The 17,354-nt window shown below is 54.1% G+C and overlaps 4 protein-coding genes across 4 annotated transcripts; 3 read left to right on the plus strand and 1 right to left on the minus strand.

The window, feature by feature from the left end:
• Window positions 1-5,534: 5,534 nt before the first annotated feature.
• Window positions 5,535-6,713, plus strand: ACO1O0_001744 (uncharacterized protein; the record flags this gene model as incomplete). Its single annotated transcript, XM_083191226.1, has 1 exon — window positions 5,535-6,713. The coding sequence occupies one exon, from the start codon at window positions 5,535-5,537 to the stop codon at window positions 6,711-6,713; it is 1,179 nt and encodes a 392-aa protein (XP_083052440.1).
• Window positions 6,714-10,004: 3,291 nt separating this feature from the next.
• Window positions 10,005-10,781, plus strand: ACO1O0_001745 (uncharacterized protein; the record flags this gene model as incomplete). Its single annotated transcript, XM_083191227.1, has 2 exons — window positions 10,005-10,022; window positions 10,167-10,781. 2 exons carry the CDS (start codon window positions 10,005-10,007, stop codon window positions 10,779-10,781), a joined length of 633 nt encoding a protein of 210 aa, XP_083052441.1.
• A 59-nt stretch (window positions 10,782-10,840) lies between these two features.
• On the minus strand, window positions 10,841-11,494 carry ACO1O0_001746 (cytidine deaminase-like protein; the record flags this gene model as incomplete). The annotated part of the gene is made up of 1 exon (XM_083191228.1): window positions 10,841-11,494. The coding sequence occupies one exon, from the start codon at window positions 11,492-11,494 to the stop codon at window positions 10,841-10,843; it is 654 nt and encodes a 217-aa protein (XP_083052442.1).
• A 595-nt stretch (window positions 11,495-12,089) lies between these two features.
• On the plus strand, window positions 12,090-13,265 carry ACO1O0_001747 (putative methyltransferase-domain-containing protein; the record flags this gene model as incomplete). The annotated part of the gene is made up of 1 exon (XM_083191229.1): window positions 12,090-13,265. One exon carries the CDS (start codon window positions 12,090-12,092, stop codon window positions 13,263-13,265), a length of 1,176 nt encoding a protein of 391 aa, XP_083052443.1.
• Window positions 13,266-17,354: the final 4,089 nt, after the last annotated feature.

Here is a 17,354-nt window from a genome sequence, read left to right on the forward strand (position 1 = left end):
TCAGTTCTCTGGAGTCCTGGATCGAGAGACGAGGGGCCGGGCGTGGCATTCCGTCTCCATCCCCCTCCATCCCCCTCCATCCCGTCTCTCGTCCCGGGAAAATAGGCTGCACTTTCTCTCCCCTTTCAGGCTTTCTGTCCCCATAGTTAGGGCACCAGCTGCCTCACCGCGACGAAAAAAATCATCCCATGTTCCCTGGCGTCTGCCATATACTTCCGTGTCAGGTAAGGTAGCATGTAGCTAGTCACATAGCTCGAGTCTCGGGGAGCTGGAAAGCTCGACACCGCCAGTTGTTTGGCGCGCCAGAAGGGGCCAGCAAAGTTGCTTCTGGTTGCCCTTGGGACTCGCACCAACAGAACAGAGGAGCATCGGAGGGTGTACCGTGCCGCTGCCTCATCAGTCTCTCTGAGAGACTCAGACCAGTGTTTTAGACGCACGGCTGGGCCTGCAACAGACTAACAGTGCAACTTCTGCAAGCGTGGCATGCTTGCACGCCCCCCTGTACCGCCGGCTGCTGCCAAATGAAAACAATGCCAGGATTGCCAGCCTGCCTGCAAGCCTCCCAGAGTCCCAGTCCTATTAAGTCCGCCGCAGCATCGGGTAGGGCAAATTTCCCATTATTATTTTTTAATTGTGGGAATTTATACGTCACCGTGCCGCGCTGCCCTAATACCCCTCTATCCTCCTACATTTGGCGTACTGCGAATGGTATTATTATGATTCCTTCGAGAAGGCCCCCGTCTGTGTCTTCACTGTTCGCTGTGCTCCAAGGTTTTTGATGCTGTTGATGGGGGCAATCTTTAGGGCTGAGCGTGCCCCTCTGTGGACCAAGGGGCCGCGGTGGAAAATGGGACGTGTTATGACAGATTTCAAGACATTTCCATAGGCCATGATACTTCGCCGGTGTCATCATTTTATACTAGGAGGAACACACAACGGCCTGTCCTGGCTGGCCGGGCCGATCCTGCGACTCCTTCGAGTAACAAATGCGCACTTCTCCGGTCGGCGGAGGGCGACACCGCGACACCCAGACCCAGAACGCACAACAAGAGTCGGTGAGCATCCTATCCAAGTGTCGTCCTGGACTCCTCCTGGTTGCTCCAAGTTACGTGATATACTAAGACCAACTGCGCCTATTTTTGGGCGCGGAACACGGTAATGGTATCTCTTGGGGTTGTCTTGACTGGCCTTCTGGCCCTTATTATGGGTGTCCTTCCTCAACCTGGGCGGCAACATGTGGCCATGCTGGCACCGGGCCTCAGTATTTCAGAGCAGACGCCCCCCGAGGGTGGGCCGCAGACGTGTCTGTTTGGATAGCGGGAGTGCCAATCGATGCTGCGGGATGACTCCAGCTGGGCCCCGATTCGACGACACGGCGCGCTTTGGACATCAATACAGCACAGCGCCCAGTTCATTGGGACCCCATACATGAAACTGGTCGCTCCGTGAGTCATCCCATAGTGCTTCGTAGGGGGTCGGAATAATTCAACCTCTGCTCTCATTCATTAAGCGGCAATCTCCTCTCCTGGCTGTGCTCCTGTTTGCTCTCTTGGAAAATGAGTTGTGGTTGAATAAGAATGTGAGAAAAAATTTTCGTGCCCTTGCTGAATGACAAGGAATATAGCTGGCGACGCGGAACGTTGTGTGCTCAGGGATCATCGCACTGGGCCCTGAGCTAAGACATCAGAGGGGGGGTGATTTTCTAGAAGTTGAGCAGGGGGAGACGCCCTTCAACCAATGAAAAGCTCATCAGATGAGATTCTGGGATGTATGGCTTGGCAAGGATAGGCAGAGGGCGTTTAACAACAAAGTCTAGGGAGTGCCTTTGTGAGTGTCCGTAATTTCGGGCGAGCAAGGTGAAGCTGGCACAGACCAGACAGTCGGCGTCGTACTGTGCGCTGGCTCCACGCCGAGGAGCTTGATGACTGTTCTGATTCTCCGGTGCTGGGAGAAAAGTATGGTAACTGACCTGCGAGGGCTGCGGAGGACAAGGCCTGGAAGCCGCTCACCCGTGCGAACGAGGCGTCACTCCAGGACTGTAACAATGATACTTCGTATGATTGTGGGACGCCGTACTATAGCACGTGCGAGAGACGGGCAGTCGGAAGCCCACCTTCCGAAGCAAACTTTGTTTCCGTAAAAATGATTCAAACCATAAAATAATCGGCGAGTAATCCTGGATCGAGGGAGGCACCTGAACCGACTGACTGCCTTGTCGGCACGGATATTAACATCAGATGGAATTGAGCGGCGAGCGACTGCTGTAAATCTTCCCCTCAGTAAAAACGGAAGACCCTGCATGGATACTGCCACTAGACAGCATAATTAATGACCGTGATATATATATATTGATAAGGACCATGTCGTGTTGTGGCAGCGAACACTTACACATACCCGGGGTTGTTCTGTCATGGTCGCAGACGGTCGGACCAGCACAGAAACGTCCCATTGGCTGAATGATCAAGCATTAGCCTGTGAATGTCCTTACGGACCGGAAATATTGACTTGTGGACTGTCAATATATCAAGGGGCCGTATTATAAGCCATGACCAATGTGTGCGAGTAGTAGAGAAGGTGGCCGACGGAGGGCTGGTGAATTTTTTTTAAGCATCCCACATCAGTAATATATACGAGTAGGAGAAACCAACCTGATGCTGGCAGTGGGTCAAGCTGGGGTGCTTGAAATGGTCGTTGCTGTGGATAGCCTCCTGCTCTGCCGCATGATACGACGTAGTGGGAAGTTTCAACATCGTGGTCCCCAATGCCATCTACCAGTGCCGTAATATGGGGTTGGGGAAAGGTTGGAAAGGTTCCAGAACTTCGGCAGGCAGGAGGCCGGGCTGGATTGAAACGCTTCATCACCCGCAGATGGATGGAAAAGACCCCATTTGCCAGCCTCGTCGGCAGCATGGCCCTTGCGCCTTTGGGGTATGGCTCGGTGGACTCCAGCGTGGTGCCCACGCGTCCCGCCCGCCACCTCCACCAGCGGCACGGTGCGATGCGATGCGATGTGATGCGATGCGGAGAAGGTGCATAAGGAACCGCCTGCGCAATTGGAATGATTGAGTGCACCCACGAGAACGTCCAAGATTAGCGTCGAGAAACCCAGCTATTTCGCAGAACCGCTCCTCGGTCCCTGCAGGGCCGCGCACCATCGGCATGGACGATGTCTCGGGATGAACAATGGTGACAGCTCCAAACCTCGTCATCCATCAAAAGTCTCGCGTGGCTCATCTGATGTTGCACATCGCAGCGACAAAGAACACTGCCCCTTCTGGTGAAGCTGCACGGGAGCGTGTTTATCACACCGGGTTGCGCGCTTGTGACAGAACACCACTCCGCAAACGTCGTGAGCCATCCATCATTGCTATAGAATTCCGAGTTCGAAGATGGTGTGCACGGTCACGCCTCGGTGATGGAATCATGTCTCGGTCTTTTGCTGTGAATGAGTGGCATCCTTCGGTCGAGAGCACATGAATACTCGGTGGAATCCATCCTGCGGCTGTAGGTACTCGTACTCGTACTCGTACGAGTATTATTATTTGCTGGTTCATATCATTCTCGTGTCAGTGCCCTCACGGAGGCATGTGTCTTCCTCGATTGCTTCAGCGCCTCGTGGCTTCGGCCAGTGACTTGTCACATTGCACCAATCCCATCCCTCATAGGCTAATTGAACACAGGATACGCCTGCATCACATTGAACCCGTGGCTTTCAGCCTCCTCAACATCGGTATCCTGGTGTAGCCAACCCCCTTATTTCCTGGGGCGCGGCCGCCAAAAGCCTCACCGGCCCAGCATGGTTGCGCATTGACAATCCGGAGTGCGTGCTCAACTGTGGCCGCTCACCGAGCCGTTTGCCACCGGGAACCTGGCCATTTGGAGTGTGCTGGTCCCTCCCTCGCCAAGCTCGTCGTGTTCGTGTCGTGACTCGTGAAGGAGTCCTCTGCCGCCTGCTGGTCCAAACACCCGAAACAACGGCCTGCCAGTGTACCAGGACACAAAGTCAATCAAATCAACGCAGCTGCCAACAAGGGCAGGATACAAGAGAATCAACGAAAAATTTTCTGTCCTGAACGGTGGCACGGACGTCCGGGACGGCGGTTAGGGGATCCAATACGCAGGACGGTCATTTCGCTTGCCCTCCCGGCAAATTGGACCGACACCTTCGGTGGAGTTGAGAGGCTCCGCGCCGCCACGGCGACCAGGATCTTTAACAGCTCAGCCGGGAAGTCCTGGATTGACCGTCGTCATTCCCATTTATTATTCCGAATTCGACCACGCTGAGTCGTTGACTGACCGGCCTAACTGATACCCCAACGGGCTGGGAGTCCTGGGCGGCGGACGCTGATCAGTTGGCCGAGGCTCGGTCTGTCAATGCCAATCTCGGTGGATTCAGCGGCCTCGACGTCTCCGCCGCGTCATCCGTAGGAGGTTTGGTTGGGGATGGATGGCCTGTTGGCACCGTCACAAACAGGGCTGCTGCGGCTCGATCATTTCAGCGGCGATCGAAGAACTGGAAAGTCACCAGTCGAGAGAAGGAAACAGACAACCACTTGGTGGTCACATCTTGTTCGGACCAAGGCGACTGGATTGGACTGGTCAACTCTGGATTGATCCATTGGGCGTCAGAATCAGTGCACGACAGCTAGGCAGGCAAGCTGGGAATGAACGAAGGAGAGGCCGTGTAGTCTGGAGGCATCTGGCACTGTGTCGCACCCACCAGCAGCTTCCATGGGTACAAGTGACTAAGCCCCAATCCAGCGGGAACTAGAGGGCGCAAATTACGCTCACGCCCCCCTCCCTCGACCATGAGCAAGGGCCAGAAGCTTCCCTGTTGCACTTTCCTTTGCTGGCGGCACTCCCCCTCCAGCACGCATGCCTCGTCGTGCGTTACCCCTGCTCCTGATCAATTTTGCTCGTCGTGACTCCTACCCTACCGCCAGGGAAAGAGCCAACGGAACCCAATATAATCTCACCACACCACCACCATCACCCAGCCTCTTCCCTTTCTCCTACATAGGTTGGGCTCTTGCCAATCAACATATTCTTCATCCCACTCTAGAAATATACGCTGTACGTCGGAGTCCGACGTCGACACTCGCTGTGACTTTGTTTGCTGGTCGACGACGCCCAGCAACGAAGTGTCCCAAAATTCACGGTGCCAGGATATCTGGACTTTACTCAGCATTTCCTCCGCGGGGAATCTGATCTACTAGACAAATCGGTCATGTTTGCAGCATCTCGACACTTTTCCAACCCCTTCTCCTCCGACCACATACCAAGGTGACGGGCTTTTACCGCACCGCGCGTCCCATCCCTGACGCCATACTATAAATCGAGGGATTCCAACACAACACACCTACGCCGGCATACGAACCGACGACCACCATTTACGATCAACAACAAAATCTTGGGCGAGAGGAGGTTGAGGAGCGGATGTCAAGGGGATATCGGCAGACCTCAGGATCATGAACAGTTATCCATCTCCAAGAACACCCGGATCGACCCCGGTCCACGAGTGGGAGTATTCGCGAATGTCGTCGGCTACTCCTACCCCTTCGCCGCGGCCAAACTGGCTCGACGCGCAACAAACGCCTCGCCGGCCGGCCACCCGCGCTGCTCACACACGAGTCAACAGCTACTCCACGCAGTCTGCATTCAGTCCCCGCCCTCCGAGGGACTCTCCACGATACAACAGCTCCGGGGAGTATGCCACGGTTGATGTGAGTTACAAAGATTTTTCGTCGCGGGGACCTTCCAAGTCCTTTCCTCGTCCTTCCAAGCGCGATCGCCGAAACTCGTTCACCTCCCACGTCCGGTCTTCTACCCCTCATGGAGAATCCGACGAGGACGAGCTCATCGAGGCCATGGGGTACACCTATGTGCTGCCTGCCCAGTCGCGGTCTCGCAGACACAGCCACTATCAAGCCGACTACGATGGGGTATGGTACACTAATATCGCCAACTACTCGCAGGGCGCCCCATACTACAACGATGCAGTCTACAGCCGAGACCCCTCATACGAGGTTCCCCGGCCGATCGCGCAGCCCCGAGCGCCGACAAGCCATTCGCACATGCGTCGAGCATCTGCCTCGATTCCCCAGCGACCGTCGACTGTGCGACCCACTACCCAGGCGGCACCACGCATGGTGAAGCCGCCCGCTCCTCCCAAGGCGACCGAGGATGATGCTGCCCGGCACAAGATCCCTCCAGGATACTCTCTTAAGAACTGGGACCCGCGTGAGGAGCCCATCCTGCTCCTGGGCAGCGTGTTCGATGCCAACAGCCTGGGCAGGTGGATCTACGACTGGACAGTATACAAGGTCGGATCCCGGGAGCCGCTAGCGGAGATGGCAGGTGAGCTATGGCTCCTCTTGCTGGAGCTGAGCGAGAAGACCAACCGCGCCATTAACGTCGGCCTCAAGGTTCGCAGCAAGGAGAAGCGCAGCCTGGTTAATGAACAACTCGACTCCAGCGAGCGGCTCATGGCCACGCTCCGCCTTCTCCTCAAGAACTGCGAGGCTCCCATGCTCAAGGCCAGCAAGAAAAAGCAGTCTGGCCTTGGCAAGAATTCCGGTATTGAATTTGTGGACACACTGTTCGGCCGAGACCGAGAGTTGATGAGAACCGAAAAGTTTATGCAGAAAGTGAGGACATGGAGCATGCGATTTGACGCCAACATTGCTCCCATTCTGGAGAATCCTACCATCTAAAGGCCACCATTGGGATCTGTCTGAAACCGGATTTCCAGCGGATGGCCATATTATTTCATTTGTTATCATCTCCTTCTCTCTATACTCCTGCGGATCCGGACCGAACAGTGGACTCATGCCGCCGGATGGAAAGGCCAAGATCAAGGACTGTACACTATTGTTTTCCCGGATTTCCTTTCAGGATAATACCCCTCGTCCATATGGGGTTTCCTTACAATGCTCGGCGTCTCAGTCTTTTTTTTTCCCGGCGGAGCGGTTCTTGTCGCTTTTTATTTTCAAGACATGCCAGGGCGACCTGTACTGTCAACAATGCACGCGTGCGGAGGAGAGGGATATCGATGCATGGGGAGTTCATTTCCTTACCTTGAGATACCCAGCGTTTTCGTTCTACGACGAGTGGCGAGGGAGCGAGGGAGCGAAGCAGTTATGAGGAAGGTTAGGGCGGTCTTTTGTCTTTATGTTTCCCGTCTCTACAGGGTTCATCAAAAGTGCTTTGGGAGGTTGGCTTTAGATGGAGGATAGATTTTTAGATACTTCACGGTAATCACGGTGTATGCATGACTACCTATGCTACATTGCTTAGATGGATGCCATGTGTGCACATGCACTAGGAAGATTGAGTGAAGTGTACCGTGTCTTTTGGGATTTTGGACCTAGTTGGAATCGAAACTTGACAAACGGGATACGTATGGCTCTCCCTGTAGCGATACTACCTGAGGTGCCTACTCGTACATAATGAGCACCATGAGTAGCATTCGTAGTACCAGCAGTGATATCATGATGTTGAAACGTGGTTACATATTCGTACATGGGTGCGATCCTCGGTGCGATCTGTCCGTCCCAGTAATATCTTCAAGCATTTAGTAGCGCAGCGTGCCCCTGTACCCAATGATGACATCGCCAACCAAGCCATATCTCATCGCTACTGTATCTGGTGTTCATGTAGTAAACCCACGCGGACCTGGAACGATGGCACGGTAATACGTCAAGGCCCGCCCCCAGCAAACGCGCAGGATGCATGTTTGGGATGGACGTGGGAATAGGTGGAAACAAGTAGAGGCCCATGACGGCGGCCCGGCTTATGAGGTCATTCGCATTGCCACGCCTGGGCCTGGGAGGGGTTGGGGATGCGGGCAAGGGCGGGAGGAGCTGAGGGGGGGGGGCTACAGGGGTTTAGAGCCCTCCAGGCATCTGCTAAGCTGAACACAGCTCTGGGGCCCGAAGGCCTAGGCAGTTATTAGTATTATTGCCTGAAGAGACGGCGCAGATGGCGAGAAGCGGGATTAATGATATTGATGATGCCAAGGTGAGCGAGTATCTATTCGTAGATGTGAGCGGCTCGGTGGGCGAGGGGCGTGTTGGTTCCCGAATAGAGTGCCCGCGTGGACACGGAGGCTGGGGATCCCCAGGAAGAATGCCTCAAGGGGTCGGGTCATCCCCTCTCTCATCTCAAATTCTTTACTCGAAATGTCGGCCGCAAACTCAGCATTCGCGGAGTGCTCGGGACACACCGAGACATGCTTGCCAAGGGACGTTTACACAGATTGGATCTCGCATTGGCTCGTGGGCTACGAATAGGGTGGTCTTACCGTCTGGTCTTACCACCAGAAGGAGGGGGCATCTTGTGCTCATATTACCACCGCCACGGGGAGTCATCAATGGCCGAGCCAACCGGCATGTGGTTTTGTCGCACACGGGTTGCTCGCCATATTCTGCGGATGAAGTGTTACCTCTTGTCATCATCAGCGTTCTTCAGCACGTACGAGAAAAGGGGGCTCCTATTCCAGGGCTTCGTGTCGCACACCCAGCCCCCACCGTGCGCCATAACGATTTACGAGCACGGATACAGATACTTGTATACACGACAGCATAGGGTTGGATTCTCATAGTAATAATACGATAATAAGATACGAAAAACGAGCTGCACGGACTGCTTACGGCCCCAGAGATGTCTGAGCCATTACCTACGTACCCGTTGGCTGCATTATTCCCGGCGTCTTCCATGTCGGTCGATGCCCGCACGTATGCATCCGAGTTTCCCATCCCTCCGTTCACCGGTGAACTGTGCTAGATCCCCATGGGCTTCCCCCATCACATCTAGTACTCGTAGTAGTACTCCGTACTCGCCATCCCAAGCGCCCAGCCTGTATGCCGTGTCTTACTTCTGCTTTGACCTTTTTTTTTTTTTTTTTTTTTTTTTTGCCCCTTCGGCAACGAAGCGAGCAAGAAGCAAACCGTCCTGCCCAACCGCCCTACCTTTTTCGTACGACGCCCTTGTCTCACGCTCTTCCATCACAAACGGACGGATTGGAGGAGCACAATGTAACCCAGTGTGAGGGACGGAAGGGGACATAGGGGAGGGAAAATAGACGGAAAGAGATGCTGCAGCACGTCGCAGGCGCTACGTCGTCCAACCACCGCTCGCGCCCTCATGCAGGCCCTGCATATAGCACCTAGTATTACCCAGTATTACCCAGTATTACCTAGTAATAGTACCTGCTGCCTCCAGCGGCCCACGTGTTGCGGCCGGCGATCCCCGGCCTGCTTTGCAGTTTGGACTAGGTTGTCACCGTCGTCGTCACCGTTGAGGGTTGCAAAACCCGCACTCCCCCTCCGTTTCGCAAGGCTCTCCATAGCTGACGGTGGCCTATTGTCGGACAATAAGGCTGGGATGTTAAAAGCTCCCCTAAGACCGCATCCTCCGCAGCCTTCCTCACGTATTACTACTAGAATAAGCAACTCTGGGGGCCTGTAAGCCGCATTGCGTTGGGTGGCAGATGGGTCTTCCTAGAGCGCCTGGCTTTCGTTTGGAGCTGGCGCCCTTTAGGTTGGAGAAACTTCTGGACTATGGGCCATGCGGGCTTCATCCTGTCCACTTGGGTGACTTCTTTGGGAAAGATGGACGCTACCGTGTCCTTTATAAGCTCGGTCACGGGGGGTTTGCTACCGTCTGGCTCTGCCGAGATACCGATGCCAAGGAGACGACCAGATATGTTGCTTTGAAAATCCTTGGGGCGGATGCCTCAACCGAGGACTGCCCTGAGCTTCATCTCGGAAGGCTTAGACACCTCCTGAGCCAAGAGTCACAAAATATCAAGGTTTCCCCAACAATATGCTTGCCGCTGGATTAGTTCACTGTTGAAGGGCCCAATGGCAAGCACTTATGCTTCGTGTACCAAGTTCTTGGCCCAAGGGTAGACTTTGGATCATTATCCAACCAAGAAGCCTACGTCCAAGTATTGAGGACTATCTATTCCAACGTTGTTCAAGCTGTAAGCTTTCTTCACAGTCATGGAATATGTCACGGTGGTAAGTAGGGTCTGTCCGTCTGTATGTCACAATTCCCTAATAGGCACACCTTGGCGGAATCCCGTTCTCAAAGTTTCCTCTGAGGGTGCTAGCAGCCGCCACAATGATCCATATATTCCTCAATACCTCATCTACCCGATACAGTGGCTAGATGTGCCACGGGAGCACCTCGATGACGAGCTAACCCTTATTGATTTCGGGGAGTCGTTTGAGATAGCACACCCACCAGAGGACCTCGGCATACCTGCGCCATACCGCGCTCCTGAATTAATTCTGGACAAGACTGCTGGCATTGGATCTGATCTTTGGGCCCTTGCGTGTACTCTCTTCGAACTCCGTACGGGGAGGAAGCTTTTTGCCCCATTCGACGATATCGATGATGATTATTTAGACGCGATGGTCCAGGCCATGGGCAAACTACCGGAACCTTGGTGGTCAACTATCAGGGAAAGCCGAAGGAGATCATTTAACGACGACGACATAGACGAGAATGGGATGGTGGTGGCACCAGAGCCGCTGCCGGGGGAGGGTACAGTGTTCACATTCCACCCATCTGTCGCTCATGGCGACCGTTTAATCAAGGACAAGCTGGCACCTGGTCTCTGGTATACTCCAGAGCTACGCGGGGACGCCCACAGGGAGATGCCACATGAGGAGATTGACGTGTTTGCGGATCTGCTGGGGAAGCTTCTCAGGTATGATCCCAAGGGGCGGATAAGCGCCGCTGCGGCCCTGGATCACGAATGGTTCAAGATGTGACCATCCCACAAAGCGTGAGCGTCAAAGGGGCGAGGATGACCTGAATCATAGAACAAAATTTATTTCCAGATGCTGGAGCTCTGCGCGCCAGACTTCTTCCCCTCCTGGTACGTCTCGCTCAGCGCATTGTACAGGCCCTTGACCCGCTGGATCTCGCTCACAAAAGTCGCCCTATCGACCTCGTCGAGATCCCCGGCCAGGTCAGCAAGAGATCTGGAATTGAAGAACTTGTTCTGGCGGTTGTAGAGGTCCCTCTTGGCGACCTGCTCCGGCGTCTCCTCGCCCGGCACCCGGAAGACCTCCTGGAGGATGTCAATGTCGTAGGGGATGGCGAAGAGGTCGCGGCTGTCCTCGTAGGTGAAGAGGTAGTAGAACTCGGTGAAGCCCGACCAGGTGATGCCGCTCAGGCACAGGCTGCACGGCTCGTGGGTTGTGAAGAAGATGCAGTCTTTCCGCGGGTCCGGGCGCTTCTCCGGGTCGGGGAAGTCGACGGTGAAGAACTTCTGGATGCAGTTGATCTCGCCGTGGAGCAGGGGAGATGCGCGCTCGTTGTTGGTGGCTACGGTAAGGGGCTGGAGGGTCTGGCGGTCGAGGATGGCGGCGCCGAATACCTTGGAGCCGGAGGAGACGCCTTCGCGGGTGAGCGGGACAATGGCGTCCTCGACGGTTGCGAGGAACGCCTGGAGAAGCGCTTTGGAATGGGCAGCAGACATGGTATCAAATTGAGAAGGATATGATTCTGAATGAGGTAAATCGAGGTGCTTCTCAAGATAATTTCATGAACAAGCTATTGGAAAACGCATGCGACTACGGAGAAAGGCTAGAGTGGGCACGCGGCGACCTCCGATGGGGATACCCGACGCGGTCCGATCGTGGTCCGAGTCCGGAGCATCGTGCGGTGGAAAGCTTAAGCATTAGGGCAGGCGCTGAGGCTAGAAAGGAACATTTCGAGGCTTGAATGCGATCGCGATGCCATCGTGAATTGTGAAATGACCATAGTCTCAGGATGGAAGTTGAAGGAGGAGGCACCCTCACCGTCCTGTACCCACCTACTACCCTTTTAGCTGAATGACTAAGCACAGAAAGGCAGAATTCACTTCCACAATCAAAATTCAAGCATCGCTTTCCTCTTTCTATGCTCCAAGAATCAGCGTTTCACAACCCGGGTACCTAGCTTACTTCTGTTACAATCAAATTCAAGTTCTCTAGATTGTTTGTATCTCGTTTTTCATGCCATTTGGCAAGAAAACAAAGTGGCTCTGAATCCGCAAACTACTACCCTCATCGGCTTGTCGACACCCACCCACCATGCACTACATACGCTTCTTGCGACCGCCTAAGGTGACTTTGACGGGGAGAAGCCACCAGATCGAGCTTCTCTTCATCATATCGACGGATCTTGGAGACTCGCTGCTTTTCCCGGACGAACCAGTGGAGTTGAATGTCACGGCTCATATCGGCAATACCTCGCGATCAATGTCCGTGCCGTTGTCTGGGAATGGCCAAGTTGTTTGGAAATCTGGTCAGCGTGTCCTCAAACCCCTATTCAAAGCCCCTGCGGTTGTGTCCAAGGCTCTGGCTGCTGGCCATGAAGTACAAATCTGCATTAGCGCGAGCCAGGATCACTCAGCCGACACGGCTCGAAAGATTGCCCAGACAGGCGCCGAGGATGGCCTAATAATGCCCATTTGGATAAGCTTGAACCGGCAGGATGACGAAGACCGCCAAGTGTCAACCAGGAAGATTCAGTGCGGCCAAGGAAAGGACTCCCTGAGCTGCCTGGATATTGCCGAAGATGTCGGTGAGCCCAAAAGTCTCGCCCGTCACGTATGGGATGGCGGGGTGGTCACTGTGTGTGGTCTCGCCGGCACTATCCAGCAGCCGGTTCCCGCAGCGAGTCGAGGCCCATGGATGCAGGCTGTTAAGGGCATTTTGTCCAGAGACCAGCCTGTGAATGTTCTCGAGTTGGGCTGTGGCGTCGGGGTTCTAGGTCTAGGGGCCGCCGTGGTGGCCTCGGCTATGCGACCTGATACATCCCCGGAACGCACTGTCTTGATGACCGATCTAGAAGACGCCGAGGAGCAAGTCCGGTCAAACATTGGCCGTGTCTCTAGTCTCGACGGGGTTCAGCTACTTTACGAGAACCTCGATTGGGAGGACGGTAGGGAGGCACGGTTCGGACCGACAGTCGCCTCACGTGTGTGGGATCTCATCATGTTTAGCGACTGCACCTACAACGTTGATGTGCTGCCAGCCCTGGTGGAGACACTCTCTGCTTTGCATTCCGTCAATATGGCACATGCGGGAGGCCGGTCAGCGACCAAAGTTTTCTTGGCTACTAAGCCCCGCCACTCGTCGGAGACGGAAGTGTTCGACCTGCTGGCCCAACACCAGTGGGTGAAGCTCGAGGAGCAGACAATCCCGTTGCCGGTGATGGGTGCAGAATCGCAACGCGTTGAACTCTACTTGTTTGAGAAATCATGATGTGGCGGAAGATTTCTTTGCACAATTGGTTATAGCTTGCATGTGCAAGAGCGTCATTGGGCGTGAACTCGTGCGCACCCGAGACAACCTGAATAGCACCATGGGGATGATTGGGAGTATTTTCAGACGGGCAAGGCCGCTTTGCATGGCTCGCTTTGCGAACTCTTCGCCTCTAAATCTACCCGCTCAGGCTCAGGCTTGGTTCGACCCGACGTTGACGACGAGGAGCACTGCCTACGAACCATCCTTGGTGACGAAGCATCACGGGGAACTCTTGGGCAACCACTATGAAGCCGATCTCCAGAAACCTTCGCATCCTTCAGCAGTCAGATAATGGAGGTGTTGATTTCAACGACCCGACGGTGATGCCAATCCCAGCCCCTCAAGGCTTTGAAGAGATCTCCCAACACTGGAAGTAGGAATTGGAGCACCCCAGCCGAGTCTTCATATCCGAACTCTTGAAAATACACCCACAGCAACCTCGACCACTCGAACCTGTGCTCCATACTCGGGAGCTTCTGTCCCCAAATACCATCAACTCCTGGAGCCATCAAACCGTTACTACGATTAGTAGGCTCATGTTGGGTTATAAACTTGAACATTATATTATTGACTAGGTACATAACCGGACTTGATTCAGTCGGGTCGGGTCTCACTCAGAGGGTAGCATCGGTGGAATTGATTACGAGAGATGAGCCCATGATCATGCTGACACTTTGGACTGTGACAAACCAAACACCTTTCCGGGGCCCTTCCATCCATAATCAAAGAATAGCATCTTGCCGGTTCCCCGATGTCTGGATATCCTGGGTTGGCTGAAAATTGGGACCGTCTTCATTGGTTGAGAATTATGTTAGCCCAGCTCAGCTTTAGGTGGCTTGCTGCAAGGCAACTAGGTCATGGGATATGTGGTTGCTTTGCCTTGGCAATATGCATAAATTTACTGCGAGGTGGTGATATTGATGATTCCCGTGGGGGTTTCCGCATCTTTGCCATTTCTCGTCCTCTGGAATCGCTGCGTTCTGAACAGATCCATTCGACAAGGGTCCTCCCTCAGAGACAAATACGGACTTGGCCGAGAAAAAGGCGGGTGGGACGCATCTGGAGACGGCATCCCGGACGTCTCAGGGCGATGGTGTCCGGGAGGGCATTCCATGTAGTCGCGGATCGTGGTTGTCGCGGCGCTCTGTGTTAAGCCTATAAAAGATGGAGCTTGGGGTACAGGAGACCATGTCTATCGGATGAAGGACGGGAGGGGCGGGGGAACGTAGCCGATGGTGGAGGGAGATAAAAAGATGCTGAGGTTAAAGAGGCCCCATTGGAATACTAATATGTATATCGGAATAAACTTGCCAAATGCAGACACGGCTGATGCATGGCTTGCTGGGGATATGTACGTACGTATGTCCGATGCTAGAATCTACGTCATGATATTTGGTTGCAAACCTGGTCCAACGGGATCGTATCCAGCATCTTCAACAGGAGACAAAAAGTTCCTTGTCCTTAGTCTTTGCATCGTATTGTGATTGACCCAACTGTACCGACTGGGCAACCAGGCTGCTCAGATTTGCGAGGTGCTTGACCCAGCCGTCGATCGAGCTTTTCTGGATCAGATCGCTGGGCCGATTTTCACCCACCTATTGATTGGAATTTCCAAGCGAGCCCGACTTCACGCTCCCGAGTCGCTACTGCATCCTGATGGTTCGTCGAATGGGCAGGATATGTACCCGAACATCATGAACCTCGAATAAAGTCTTGGGGGCCAACGCAGCTTTCTGCCTTGGGCTCAAGAGCAGCGCAGATGGCTGTACGAAATATGCAAGCAGATAAACAATGTACTACTCCTATAGAGAGCATTAGCTGTACCTAGATAAATCATATACTACGGATACTAGTAGGTACTTCGTAAATGCAGTGGCTGGGGTGTCTTTGTAAACAGAGCATCTTGCTTCCCATCCGTACCCAAGCCGCCCGGGCTCGGATCCAAAATGGTGGTGGAGCGGTTCGCGAACCGGTATTGTGGGGACCATATTCGCAGAGATCGGCCGACTCCCGCGGCCGTTGGACGGCGGCTTAGGGCGGACCTTTTGTGGAGTGACGTCCAGCTTCAGGATTTGAAGATTGGGGTGGCTCAACATGAGTCAAAGTGAGTTCCTGGGCAGGCAAAAGGTGGGGTGGGGGGCACCCAAAACCAAATCAAGCAAAGCAGGGGCTACCGAGATTTTCCCGCAGTTTATCCTGGCGAGCCGGGGCAGGGCAGCGATTGTGATTGGACGGTGGGCCTCGGAAGGGAGCCGGGGGTGCACGGGCCCATGTTAGTTCATGTTAGTCCATGTTTCATAGTGGCCCCGACGTACGGGAGGATGGCGTACCCGGCTGACGCTTTTTCTCTTCCAGTTCCTGGGCTCATGTTGGCAGCCATAGCAGGCGTGATATTACATGTAGGGTGTCCGGGCGCAATGGTACGTGCAACACTCGCCCACTGAGTACTTGCATCTGTGCAGATGATGCATTAGCCTCAAGACTAGCACTGGCGTTTATTCCCGTGTTGTGCGCGAAGGAGTATATCCAACTAGGTGGTCTATATCACCTCCTGGTGTTTAACGTAGTGGTAAGTGACGGCTAACAACCTGAAAACCACAAGACGCCCATGTTCACAATCCCACGGGTGCTCCACTGCTCCACCCGACAGTCCTTCACCCCGGTGCGGCGATGGCGAACAAGACGGGAGTACGAAGCGATGTCAATATTGATAATACGGGCATTCGTACGAATACGTACCCGGATGAAGGGCGCACCGGGGTGACTCAGACTCTCAGAAGGGCAGCACCGCCGGTCCCACACACAACGCTGGAGAGGACTTTTCGGTGACCAGGAGAGGAAACCCGTTAAGGCTGCGGCTTTGACTAGCCTTTGAGCCAACAAAATTTGAAGGCCCCATGGCGGCCGGCAACCACTGAGGCGAAGTCGTGAACCCCTCAACCATGTGGCAGATCTCTTTCATGATTGCTCCACGGTCAACACCAGACCGCCATTCCTGATACTCCTACGGAGTCCTCCGTACGTACGTCCTTCTCAACTCGGGGTTCTGTTTGCCATTACGGCTTACTACATTGTGCCCCTGTAGCACTCGTCATCATTATGAACCATCGTGCTGCTATAGCAATCTTCTGGCCATCAAGGTCGACTGGGGTTGATGCTTTACTATGGTACGCATGTACGGATATGTTGTGGCCCATACAAATTTGGTCATTCCGATGCGAGATGCGACAAGATGCTCCGGGATCTAGAGCGGAGCCAGTGGGGCGGCATGGGGCAGAAGAGCTTGAGGCTTGTTGGAGCGGCTGAGGATGAAGATTGAGGAGCAAAATCTGCGAAAGGCCGCGCCGCACATTTAATTGCCAAGATCCAAGACGGGTCACCGGCCGGGTGATTGGTAATGCTATTGTGCGTACCTTACGGGGTACTCTGTACTATGTACTCGTACTGCTCCGTCGCTCCATTTTTGCTCACGTTTCCCAGAGCGTCGTGAGCACGGAGTAATTGGTACCTACTACTAGTAATATCTAGTGGCCCACGATAGGAGACCCTGCGGTCTTGGCGGGCGGCCAAGGGGACCCATGTGCTTTTGCCGGTGCATTCAGCCCTTTGCCGCGCCTTGAAATTTATTTTGTGAAGTTGGGAAATGATCAATGGATCATTGTCACATCGATAACGTCCCCCCCAGCGTCCCCACGCCAGTGCAGCCTGAACAGCAAAGACGCCACTGCAGTTGACTCCCAACAGGCTGGGGCCTTGGTTCCAGGTTCCAGGTACAATGCCAAGCTGTAACTTGAAAGCATTGGATGGGGCCTTCTGGGTTTGTGACCGGGTAGACCTTCCCATCCCTCCCAAGTCCTAACTTCCTGCCCTGAATACATAAAACCTCCCTCTCCTCCAACTTCTCCAATTGCTAGTTTGTCCTCGGGTTTTTCTTTGCTCCGGTTGCTTCCCCCCCCTCCCACCCTTCTCACTCCTTTGCGTGGTCCTGGGCTTGTTCTTGCACAAGCCTTACTCTTATATAAACATTTTCCTTAACCTCTTCAACGA

Source organism: Amphichorda felina (assembly GCF_050947745.1).
Source record: "Amphichorda felina strain 45539 chromosome Unknown scaffold_2, whole genome shotgun sequence".
Classification (NCBI taxonomy): Eukaryota; Fungi; Ascomycota; class Sordariomycetes; order Hypocreales; family Bionectriaceae; genus Amphichorda; species Amphichorda felina.